At 36.5% G+C, this 13,514-nt stretch overlaps 1 protein-coding gene across 2 annotated transcripts in view; it reads right to left on the bottom strand.

The window, feature by feature from the left end:
- Positions 1 to 13,514, bottom strand: part of NANS (N-acetylneuraminic acid synthase) — a 121,064-nt gene that overhangs the window by 56,093 nt on the left and 51,457 nt on the right. The window contains exon 2 of one of the 2 annotated variants that reach the window (XM_089088307.1): positions 5,846 to 6,061. In XM_089088307.1, the coding sequence (XP_088944433.1) occupies positions 5,846 to 5,854 (9 nt within the window). In that variant the 5' untranslated portion in view covers positions 5,855 to 6,061. Of the gene's footprint in view, positions 1 to 5,845; positions 6,062 to 13,514 lie in introns of those variants that run through there. The other variant, XM_089088306.1, reaches the window with a different exon arrangement.

The raw sequence follows: 13,514 nt of genomic DNA, 5'->3' as shown, positions 1-13,514 counted from the left end.
ATACAAAAGAAGACGTAAATCAAAGGGATCTAGGAATATAACCTTGGATTTGAAGAAAAGCGAAAGACACACAGGAAAGAATATAAAGTTTTTTAATATGAAGTGACGGCTTAGTTGCCGAACGATTTACATCCTGGATAAGATTTATAGATTTATCATAAGTATTCGAAAGCCGTTTGAGAAAAGAAGGGAAAGTAGACATACATATGACTGAACAATAGGAAACATAAGAATGAATTAAGCTATGAAATAGGATTCTTAGAATTGGTCCTGGAAAGATATGTTTTAGTTTTCTTAGAATACCGATGTTTCTGCATACCTTCATTTTAATCAATTCAATGTGGTGTTTAAAAGATAAATTTTCATATTGGAGGATACCTAGTAAACTTACATGGCCATCCTTTGTTCTACTAATAAAGCCTTTGGATATTTGAATTTTAGATAATTGAGGACAAACATGGAATACAAGAGAAAAAACTAAAAAATTAGTTTTAGAAAAATTTAAGGCAAGAGAGTTAGCATCAAACCAAATTTAAACTCTCTCAAAGAGGTCCACTAACTTTGTACGAACCTCATCCTCAGTTCTCCCAGAAGTAATAAGGGTGGTATCATCGGCAAAAGTAACAAGAGAATCCGAGGTATGCAAACTATAGTTGTGAGTTAGGGAGACTGTTGGATGACATAGATGACAGCAATAAAGAGGATTTTTATTTCCAACTGCAAAAATTAGGTCATTTGTATAAATTAAAAACAGTGCCGGCCCTAAAACTGACCCTTGAGGGACCCCCTGGTCAACACTTGATGGTGAGCGAAAAAGTGGATCAAAAGAAATTATTCTACCAAACAAGAAAAACTTGAACCTATAAAACGCACTACCTCTTACGCCAAAATGAGAAAGTTTAAATAGAAGAACACTGTGGGTTAAAGAATCAAAGGCTTTACGAACATCCAGAAACAAAGCAGCAGGAATCAAATGGGAATCTATGGCAGAGTGAAGATAATTCAGTAAAACTTCACAAGCATGCTCAGTCGAATGATGTGCTCTAAAACCAAATTGAAAATTGTGAAAAAAATCTTTAGAAGTAAGAAAATTATTAAGACGAGAAGGCATCGCCTTCTCAAATATTTTGCTAAACACGGACAACAAAGAAATTGGCCGATAGTAGGCTGGATCATTTCGTGTCTCCCATCCCCCTTATATAATATGATGACTCGAGCACGCTTGAGACTACTCGGGAAAATACCATGCTGAAAGGAGAGGTTAATAAGTTTTGTTAAGGGATTAATAATGGAAGGAAGTATGAACTTAATTACTTTAGTAGGAATATTATCAGGGCCAGACGACGAACAATTTTTCAATCCCATAACAATTTTAGCAATTTCTTTCTCCGTCGCCGGTTCCAAAAACATTGACTTCATACAAAGTGGCCCAAGATAAGACCTGAAATTGGATCCTGAAGGAGAAGAACCAACAGCCGAAGCGGTCGTATTACCAATATTCGCAAAATATGAAGTGAATGTATCTTGAACATTCAGTTCAACTTCGATGATTTTGCCATCGAGATCCGAAGAAGAAGGGACTGATGGAGACTGAAAAGAGGGCCTAAGCACAGAATTTATAACCTGCCATTTTTTTCGTATATCTTAACCACAATCTGAAAAACAATACTGGGAATTGGCCTTTCGACACAAAGAATTATAAATATTCATATAAATTTTAAATCGCTTAAAACAAATAGCTTCCATTGAAGGACTAGCAGACTTAGACTTAAAGGCCCTCCAGAGATTATTTTTTCTCCTACAACTCCAAAGGAGACCAGGGGTCATCCAAGGATTTAGAGGAAAAGCATTCTTAGAATTTCGATTAGAAGGTGAAACAGAACAAATATCAAGAACAGCGTCTTTAATAGACTCATAAAAAGTATCAAATAAATTACAAAAATCAGAATCACTCTCAAAACCACCCCAAGAAATTTCTGCCAATCTTGACATAAGAAGCATCAATTCCACTTCACCAAACCAAAAAGGCCTCTTACCAGACTCACTAGTCCTCTCAATAGTCAGTTTATCAAAACAGTATCTAGAGTAAACAGCGAAATGTTCGGAAATGTCGCTCACTAAAACATAATTTTGGATCAAGGTGGCCGTACAGAAAATATTGTCAATCAGAGATGACGTACTCTCTGTTATGCGAGATGGGATATATACAGAAGGTAAAGTACCTGCGGCAAGCATGGACGACAGAAGATTCAAAAATACAGAAGACCTTATATCCATCAAATTTATATCTCCCATAATAATTAATTCAGTCGACTGTTTTAGGATGGTATCCAGTAGATCATTAACGGTGCGTAGAAACAATGGAATAGAGCCACTAGGAGATCGATAAATAATACCAACAATTAAATCCTTACCTCCACATTTAATATCAACGAAAAGTGACTCAAAGACACCTTCGATATTTCTGGATAAATCCATTCTAAGAGATTATGGGAGATTATTAGAAATATACAAAGCAAGACCACCCTTGGCCATCTTTTTTCGATTCAGTCGTTAGATTTTATAACCATGCAAATCCAAAGGCATGTCATTTTTAGAATCTAAAAAAGTCTCGCATAAACCAACAACGTCAGGTAGCCCATCAGTAACAATCCGTTTCATATGGTCAATTGAAGAACAAAGACCCTGAATATTCAACTGGAGCACTGAAAAATATCCATCCCGCTTGACAGCCTCCCTCAGACTAGAAACATATTTACTACTTACTGTGTGGTTCACTGTGGTCAAATCACTGTTGACATGTCCGATAGAATTATTTATAATGCTTAAAACATCTAACGGGTTATTTTCAAGCTCAAAAAGTCGTCCTACAACTGGGGGCGTTTCTAATTTGCCAGTAGAAAAAGATAATCGATTTTAGATATGGCATTAAATCATAAAATATACATGCAAAAAAAAAAAGTTAAAAAAAAAAAAAAAATATATAAGCACAATATGCGAATGATCGAATATTTCGTATAATTGATTGACCAGGTGGTTCGGTCAAAATTTGCCCGCGGTCAGTCCATACATTAAATTTACCGAAGCAATCTCTTGCCGCATTTAAAATTTAACGACGCTTTTTTGTTAGCGATTCTGATAAAAATATTCCACTCTTTGCTAGTTTAGTCTTTTCTTTGAAAACAACTCGAGCTAATTCCACATTTTTGAAGCGTGTTTGCACTGAAGACACTTTAGATTGATCATTAGAGTCATTCAAACTAAATAGATAAACATTTACAATATTGTTGACTTCAAAGCCAGGGACCAGCATCTTGTCTTTAATTATAACCGGTACTTCTTTCTTTAGATCATTTCCAGGCCTCTGCTTTACTCCATTCATCACTAAGCAATTCAACATCTTTTCTGGTTCAAAATCCTCCACTATCGATTCCAATGAGAAAATCCTACTTTCCAAGCTTTTAACCATTGCAAATAGTCGTTTGAGCGATTTTTCTATTTCTTGGAATTTTGGGTTGTAATCAATGTAAATATCATCATGAATCATTTTGACTATAATATCAATTGCTTGATTTGCTGTATCAGGGTCTGATAGTTTAGCCTTAACTTGACGGGAAATCTCGGCCGTAAGATTCATTTGTGTCCGATTTAATTCATCCAGGGTAAAAGCTATTTTTTGCAGGATTAGGCTAGGTGCCAGCCAGTCTTCTGCAATAACGCTCGCTGGGTTTAATATTAGATAAGTAGGTGATGACGATTTATAAATGTCTGGAAACGAATCTAATTCGGTAAATGCTTTACCAACATCTTTTTCAGTTCTTTTGCGAACACTAGGGTTATCCGAAATTAATTTCAAATTAGACTCTGCCACTTGGTGCTCAGAATGATCGCCGTAGCAAAAAACTGCATATCGCCATAATCCTTTAGCACCACTTTTTGACTGCAAAACAATTGCTGGCCAAGGGGGGTAACTTTTGAAACTAGCGAGAAAAACATCAAAAGGCTTGAATTTTGGCTTGAGCGTAGCACTGAAAGTAAATAATTACTTATCTTTGAGTGGGCCAATTAATCCAGTAATTTGCAAATGTTTTCAAGTAATTGCAAGTAGTCCAAGTATTTCAATGCACGATTCAGATGACAATAGTGCTGAATACTAATCCAAAGCCACAATCCATAAATAATCCTTAAGCCGTAATCACATGCAAGTCTCTTGTGTAATCAGATTTTAGCTTGATAAATTCCTTTTACGCAAAATCAATTGGCTCCGTGCCTAGGTTTATCCACAAGTAAAAAATTAATCCGTGAAATGTACTTTTATTTTAAGATGTGAACTGGTCAGAGACTGAGACTGACTGATTTTGAACTGGTGAGGTCAGAGACTGACTGATTTTCCTCCAAATGCCTTGAAAACTTCAATTTAATACTCTAAGCCGATCCTAAAATATTGCTTAAATGTCCTTATGACAACCCACATGCATGTATTATGTTTTGATTTTGTCAAAACTCCTCATAAACATTCTTTGAAAGTTTCACCTTAGTACCATTAGCCTCACTAATGTCTTCTGCTTAGTTCTAAATTCACCTCAAAATACCCTGAAAGTTTCAGCATAATACTCTAAGCCGTTTCCGAGATATTGCTGGTACACCCTATTGACACTCATAGTTCAACATCTTCGCAACATTCCCTGAAATTTTCAAATTAATACCCTTAGTTTTAATAGTATTAATAGTAGTACTAATAGCAGTAATAGTAGTAGTAAAAGTAATATTAGTAGCAGTAGTAATAGTAGTAGCAGTAGTAATAGAGGTAGCAGTAGCAATAGTAGTAGCATTAGTACCAGTGGCAGTAGCGGTAGTAGTAGTAGTTGAAGTAGTAGCAGTACCATGTTAATATTTCCTTTTGGTTAGTTCAATATCCCCCACAACAAACCCTGTAGATTTCAACTTAATACTCCAAGCCGTTCCAAAGATATTGCTGATACCGCCTTTTGACAACCTGCATGCAAACAGCGTGTTTTCTTTTAGTTCAACTTCCCCCTCACAATTTCCTGGAATTTTCACTTTAATGTCCTCAGCCTTTGTAGTAGTCACAATAGAAATAGTAGTTGTAGCAGCAGTAAGCGTGGTGGTGGTGGTAGGAACAATAGTAGTGGTATTAGTAGCGTGCATATATTGCCCTTTGGTTAATTGATCATCATTCCCTGAAAACTCCAAACTATTACTCTACGTCACTCTTGAGATACGCCCTTTGATAACCCACATGCACATAGTGTATTTTTATTTAGGTGAACAATCCCCTCAATATTCCCTGAGAGCTCCACTTGAATGCCCTTGCCTTTTTTGACATAAAAGTTCAAACATGCCCCCCCCTTTCCTGATAACAAATAATATATGTAAACAATGGGAAAATTGTATAACTTATAGCCCTGTGGGGGGGGGGTTATCCCCAGAGACATAATTATTCGACCTTTCAACTATGCTGAACATGATGCCTATCCAAAAATTTTGATCAGCTGTCTTTGGGGGAAAAAAGGTGAGTGGGAATGGGTATGGTTGCCCTTCGATCACTTTTGACTCTTAAAAAGGGCACTAGAACTTTTAATTTTCTAATCGAATGAGCCCATTCCGAAGTTCAAAAAGCAAGTCCTTCCATACAAAGTGCCCTGGTAAAAAAAAAAAAAAAAAAAAAAAAAAAAAAAAAAAAAAAAAAAAAACATTGTGACCACTTCCTTCTTTATTTAGGCAGCTGTATAGCACTGAATATGATTAAACAAACTATTTCTGTTATCTCTTCGAAAAGATTCGAACCCACTAATCAAGGTTAGGAAAAAACAGAGAAAAATACCTCATCCATAGCAGAGGCAGAAAATTCGATTTTGCACTCCGCTGCATAGGCTTGAAGCTCTTTAAACTCCTCTTCTGAGAATTCCAAGTGTCTCTTGTGCTCACCATAAGTAGAACCGAACGAGTTTTCTGAATCATAAGGCAAATCTAGGGCACCAATAGTGAATTTTGTTTCTAAATTACTTTTCTGGAATTTAACGCAGTCAGCTCCTGCTACCTAGAAAATAATGGTCTTTATAACACTAAGCATGACACCGAAGATTTTGAAACGTAAATACCTAGTAGAGTTCCAAGCTACAAATTGTGATTTTTATAGAAGTCATATAGACCCAAGGTATTTGGGGGGGGGGGGAGATGGGTAAGGACTGGGAAATATTTCTTGCAAGAAATTCTAAAATTTGAACAAAGTGCTTTAAGACGATAATTTATAATAATTCTGGTGGAAATACTTCCAACTTCTCTGCGTGAAGGGATAAACTTGACGTTTTAAATTCTTGGCACGATTTACCAGAAATTAACGCAACGTCATCTCATAAGAAATAACGTTAAGATTCCTAAGACCACTTTGGCGGCTGACCACTGAGACCACTGATGGCACATAGGTTTGACAATTGTAGACGTCTCAGTTGTCAGGTTTTTTTTTGTTTTTTTTTTTTAAGGGACAGGTGGCAAGACTGTCAAACATCTGTATGGCAACTGGGATCAAACTCCGATCTCAGCATTGCCAATCAGGGATCAATCTACATCGCCGCCACAGGATAGAGAAAGAGAACATTCTGAGCACCCTGAACTCTAAACAATCAAAGTTTTTCTTTTGCTAATATTTTTATCAAGGATGATAAAATGATGCGCCACTTGAGGAGTGGCGAACCTCGGAAATGACAGCCAAGTAAACGACACAGAATTTAAGTCAATTCAATTTATTCAAATAAAAATAAGACATAACATTAATAACAATAAAGATCCTAGAAGAACTTGTTAAGGACCATAACAAAAAGAAAAAAAAAATCAAATTGACACTGAAATCCGAAAAAAAAAGAAAAACAACATGGATAATTAAAGCAAATTGGTTAGAGCTGAAAGATTACATTATATTGTCAAGTTTTGCAACATTATTATTAGCGTGCGGAAACGTGTGGCTAGCTCAACAACGGAGAGTATTTTGTTCCATTGAATAATAGATTTGTAATGGGAGATTGGGCAGCACTAAAAACACATTTGGGGATTATAAAGGATCTACTGGATGAACAGAGAAAGTGGGCTTCCGAACTATTAGTATTATAATAAATTAGTAGTTGAGAAGGAAGATTGTTGTGGAAAGCTGAGTAAGCAAGCGATAAGTTTAATTTTTTATGATTTGATGTAGCGGAGCTATACCAAAATCTGAGTACAAATCAAGGGTTGGATATAGATGGAGAAGCCGAAAAACTGCTTTGATGGCATGGTTTTGGGCAAATTTTAATTTCTATAGTGAAGGAGCGATTTGTATTTCACCAAACTGATCCACAATAAAAAAAAGTAACGAAAAATAAAGAAATAATGGAGGGTAACTAGGATATCAGGAGGAAGAAAATAATTCACACGGTTAATCATAGCTACTTGTCTCAAAATCATTGCTGTGATGTAAGAAATACGACTAGAGAAGGACAAGCATGAGTCAATACATACACCAAGAAACTTGGCAACCTCCACTAGCAGGTGGATGTCGGATTACTTGAGACCAAGAGCAGGTTGGATTACGTGTTTGTTTAAGGGGGGTCTAAATAATACTACTTGACTTTTTTTGCTATTTAATGGTCATGTCATTCGTAGGGCACCACGCCTGGACTCTGTTCAGAAGGACTTGGACAGAGGTTATTCCCGATGGTAAATTGGTGCAGTGATGAAGAAGTTGCTGTCATCAGCAAATACTACAGGATACACTGAAGGGCCCAGGTCTATAGCAAGATCATTAACATATAGTAGAAATAAAATCGGGCCTAGAAGGGAGACTTGCGGGACACCTCTCCGAACAGGTGAGGGCTGAGAAGATACTCCATTCAGGCTCACATTCTGTACCCTTCCAGATAGATAAGAGCCGAGCCAAAAGAGGGAAGCTCCACGAATACCGTAACTATTTAATTTACTGATTAAAATGCTATAATCCACCGTATCGAAGGCCTTAGAGAAATCCAAAAATAAGCCCAATACAGTATTTTTTTTTTTTTTTTTTTTTTTAGGTCGAGTTGTGAGTGTATGAACTGTACGGCGTCAATTAGAGCATGAGGAGTGGAAAACTTCGGCCAAAAGCAATATTCATGAGGAGAAATCAAGGAAACAGAGTGCTGAGGTGCATGTAAAGGGTCAATTAATCTGCCGTTTGTGGCTTTAAGGCAAATAGATATAGACTTTGATTTTATATTTTTTGAGAGTTTACCATTAATGGTGGACCAAATCTTTTTCAGTTTACCTTTGAAATTGAGAATTTTTGTATAATAATAATTTTTCTTCGCTTCACGGATGAGTTTAGTGTATAGGTTTTTATAATTTTTATAATTTGATAGGTCAATATCACTACTGGTCTTACAGGCTAACTTATATAATTTATTTTTACGATACGAGGAGACAATGAGGCTATGTGACATCCAGGGTCATGACTTTGACTTTATTCAATATAAACATACAAATAAAACACAAATCCAGGGACTGATGAATAATCCTAGGGCCTAAATATAGTCTTTGGAGAACTCGTATATTCATACAAATATTCATATAAATACTATCACTAATTATTGACAAGCAACAAATTGACAAACAAACTTTGAAAAAAAAAACTCCAATATTCATAACGTCGTCACATTCCATGTGCAGGACGGGGACCAACATATCTTCTCAAAATTTACACCGAAGCGCTTAATCCGGCTTAGAACCGGACAGCAAGAAGTCCCTGGGACCTCCAGTATGAATGGAGTCTTTGTGCAATCCTCGGCCATCTTGGTCACAATATGGTTTTTAGCACTTGACGTTGCTCTTCTATGAACAAGAATCAAAATCCTGCACTGACAATCTGAAACCTATTATCTCCGACTCGTTATATATTCATGCCTGCAAATATTATGTTACTACGGGGAGGCAACTCATTGTAGATAAATTAGCTAGGAAGACGGTTTTCAGCCCGAAAACGCGCGTCAAAACAGACAAACCAGAAGAATTATCCATTAAGCAGAATCCTGTGCGAATTCGTAAACCTTACCGGAAAACTATTGCTATATGATTTCATAGCATATAGTCTAAAGTTGATTTCTTAGCACAAGCATTATCAAACCTGCAGTATGACTTCGATGAAATGCAACATGCTAGTAAGTCTTCCTACGTATTTATTTACCACCTACCTGGTTTGAATGAAACAGCAAGGCATCCCATTAATAATGTGCTAGAGTTAATAACAAACAAACTAGGTCTACGATCGGTGTCCGAGTCTGACACTGTGGATGTTAATATTTTGGGAAAGCCCAGTAGTAGCAGAACCCCCCCCCCCCAGTTGAAGTGGGATTTAAAAGCCCAACAGTTGCAAATAAAGTATTGAAAAATAGGAGTAAGCTGAAAGGATCTAATTGTTTTATAAGTGTAAGCCTTACTGGTCGTAGACAGGAAGTTCTAAATGCTGCTAGGGGTGTAGTGGGTATAAGAAATGAGTGATCAGTGCAGGGCCGTATCCTAGCAAAGTCTGGCGATCAAGTAGTTAGAATTAAGGACCTATCAGAAGTTGTCTCGCTGAGCCGTCTCCAAGAAGCCAGGGTTCTGGCTAACAGACAAGAGAGTGACTAAACTGCTTTGGTGACAGTAAGGTGAACTGTCTGTTTCAAAATGTCTCTGCTGCCTAATAGACTACCTGATCTTGCAGGAAATTACTTTAATTTAGCTAATGTATGTGAACGAGGCCTTTGTGAACGTGACGGTGCGGATGAAAAAGTGAGTTCAGACCTGAATATTCCGGTTTCTAAGAATATTGATCCCTGTGATCTGAAGCAAATTAAATCATCGAGTGATTTTATCATAGCCACGTATAATTGTCAGGGGCTTGATACTGCTTTTGATACACTACTTACCACAGTTAATGAAAGTAATCTTTGTTTTGATGTAATATCACTAACTGATACTTTCTTGAGCGAAATTTTGCCTTTAAGTTTGTATTCTCTAGGAGGTTATTCTTTTTATTTTAAAAATAGAACGCAGATGCGGAAAGGTGGATTAGGAATTTACCTGCGGGATGATATTTCTGTAACTGTAGAAGATACTTTAGGTTAAAGTATCTAAAGCAGAAGATACTTTAGGTTAAAGTATTTAGGATAAAACTCCACATAAATCATTAATATATACAGCAAATAATAGTGGACTAAGTGGAGATTCCTGTGGGACTCCAGACTCGACATCATATTCACATTTAGCTTGTTTTCCATCACCCAAATATAATTTTCTATCACTTAGGTAAGACTTCAACAGATTCAGAGCTCTTCCTCTTATACCGGCATTATCTAATTTACACAATAGAATTTCATGGTCCACAGAATCGAACGCTTTTAAAATATATAAAAATACAGTTATGACTTTAAAATATTTATCAAGGCCATCATTAACCAACGTTGTAAGAAAACTGAACTGCATGCTCTGCAGAATGTTTCTTTCTGAAACCAAATTGGTTCTTAAAGAAAAATCCTTTCTTATCTAGAAATGTCTCAATCCTTAGGCATAATATCTTCGGAAGCAGTGATATCGATCTGTAGTTGCTAGGGTTTTCTCGGTCACCTGACTTAAAAATTGGCACTATTTTTGCAGTTTTAAACGGCTGAGGGAAGATTCCATCTTTAAAACACCTATTAATATGTTCGACAAGTTGATCCTTAATAACTGGAAAAATTTCTTTTAGGACACGGAAGGATAAAAAATCTGATCCAGAGGAATTATTCTTCATTCCAGGAATCACTGTTAACACTTCACTTTCATTCGTCTTTTGCAGCCACATACTTGTTTCACTAGCTGGCCCAATATACTGGTGAAACGACTGTTAATTTTTTATGTATACTTACTGACTGCCTAATTTCATTACCTGTGTTAGAAAAATGATCAGCCAGTTTTTCATTAAAATCTGCCTGGTATTGTTCACTTCCACATGGCTCCGTATCAATTCCTTCAATTATCGACCGAATTGTTGAAGGGGATGTTGAAAAAAGGTGATATTTGCCTACTGCTACCACTGCTGCTAAAACTATTGCTACGCGTAATTACTGAACCTTTAAACAGGGCTGAAAAATTTGATGTCTCAAAATTTTGTTTAGATATTTATTATGGGAAATGATGGGCTTGGGGGGGGGGGTCTCTCAAATCACTTTGACTCTTAAAAAGGGCACTATAACTTCCAATTTAAAATCAAATGAGCAGGAACCCATTATTGAATACTAAACTTACAAGATTACAGCCAAACAGAGACCTACAATCCCTGTACGTACAAGACCACACCTCCTTCTAGGCGAATCAGAGATGTTTCTAAGCCTAATGAATCCAGACGGGACTTCATATTTCTAGGAAATTGATTTACATAATCGACAATAATGAAAATCTGACGGAGAATTCTAATGTATCATGAGGGGAATTAAGAAACAATATGGCTTCTCTGCTTTAGTGTCAGAGATAAATTCTGGAATTAATATTCTTTCGAAGCCTTTATAGTGTAACTAGGACACCTTAGATAATTTTCAGAAATTCAAACGAGATACAAGGAGATTGAGTATATTTAACGCGGGAATTGTTTCCTGGGAATTTTAAATGTGACAGTACAGGGATGCCAAAACAAAGGAACATTTAGAAATTACGTTTAGGGGATTATATGGGCGAAAAAATTAATCGACATTTTAGGGATTATTTGGGCAGGAAACAAGTTAGAATTTCTAGGTTATGCTCGTTATAATAAACAAGTTCAATTTGAACAGTGTTGTAGGGTCCCCTACCCCCCCCCCCTAACCCAACTTTTTTGGCTCCCCCCCCCCACACATTTTTACTACTTTTTTTGCGCGCTTGAGACACAGAAGGGCCCCCCCCAACTTTTTGGACCCCCCCATTTTTTAATACTTTTTTTGCACGCTTGAGACACAGAAGGGCCCTCCTCCCCCCCCCCCACTTTTGGACCCCTCCCCCAACTTTTTGGGCCCCTCCCCCCCCCATTTTTTAATACTATTTGCACGCTTGAGGCACAGAAGGGCCCCCTCCCCCAACTTTTTGCCCCCCCACATTTTTTAATACTATTTTTTACATGTCTTAGAATGAACAAGTACACAATATGGGATTTGTGAGACAATTATGAATTTGTGTGTTTTCGCAAGAAAATAGCTCGTCTTTAAAAAACTTAGCCATAGCTAGTAGAAACTATGTATAAATATCATCCTTTTTGGTCCAATTGCGTAGGTAATAAAGGAACATTTAACATTTATTCTGATTTTGTGTGTTCTCGCAAGAAAATAGCTCGTCTTTAACAAACTTAGCCAGAATTAGTTGAAACTGTATATAAATATCTTCATTTTAGTCCAATTGCGTAGGTAATAGAGGAACATTTAACATTTTTTTCTGATTTTGTGTTTTCGCAAGAAAATAGCTCGTCTTTAACAAACTTAGCCATAGCTAGATGAAACTGTGTATAAATTTCTTAATTTTTAGTTCAATTGCGTAGGTAATAAAGGAACATTTGACATTTTTCTGATTTTGTGTGGTTTCGCAAGAAAATAGCTCGTCTTTAACAAACTTAGCCATGCGGGTGGAGATGGTACCCACGCGGGTTTTCTGATTTTACGTGTTTTCGTAAAAAGAAGTTAGAATTTCTAGGTTATGGTCTTTATAATACACAAGTTCCATTTGAACAGGGTTGTAAGGTCCCCTACCCCCCCCCTCCTCCCAAATTTTTGCCCCCCCCATATTTTTTAATACTTTTTTTGCGCGACACAGAAGGGCCCCCCAACTTTTTGCCCCCCCCCCCCATTTTTTAATACTTTTTTTGCGCGCTTGAGACACAGAAGGACCCCCTCCCCAAAACTTTTGGGACCCCTCCCCCCAACTTTTAGAAGAACATTTAACATTTTTTTCTGATTTGTGTGTTTTCGCAAGAAAATAGCTCGTCTTTAACAAACTTAGCCATAGCTAATTGAAACTGTGTAAAATTTGTTCAGTTTTAGTCCAATTGCGTAGGTAATAGAGGAACATTTAACATTTTTTTCTGATTTTGTGGGTTTTCTCAAGAAAATAGCTCATCTTTAAAAATTTAGCCATAGCTAATTGAAACTGTTTATAAATATCTTCATTTTTAATCCAAATGCGTAGGTAATATAGTAACATTTAACATTTTATTTCTGATTTTGTTTGTTTTCGCAAGAAAATAGCTCGTCTTTAACAAACTTAGCCATAGCTAGTTGAAACTGTGTATAAATTTCTTCATTTTTAGTTCTGTTGCGTAGGTAATAAAGGAACATTTGACATTTCTCTGATTTTGTGTGGTTTCGCAAGAAAATAGCTCATCTTTAACAAACTTAGCTATAGCTAGTTGAAACTGTGCGTAAATATCTTCATTTTTAATCCAAATGCGTAGGTAATATAGTAACATTTAACATTTTATTTCTGATTTTGTTTGTTTTCGCAAGAAAATAGCT

Source organism: Artemia sp. Qi Xiang Cuo, chromosome 4, assembly GCF_049724085.1.
Source record: "Artemia sp. Qi Xiang Cuo chromosome 4, ASM4972408v1, whole genome shotgun sequence".
In the NCBI taxonomy this organism is placed as follows: domain Eukaryota; kingdom Metazoa; phylum Arthropoda; class Branchiopoda; order Anostraca; family Artemiidae; genus Artemia; species Artemia sp. Qi Xiang Cuo.
The sequence above is the reverse complement of the archived record's forward strand: the minus strand, read 5'-3'. Positions and strand labels throughout refer to the sequence as shown.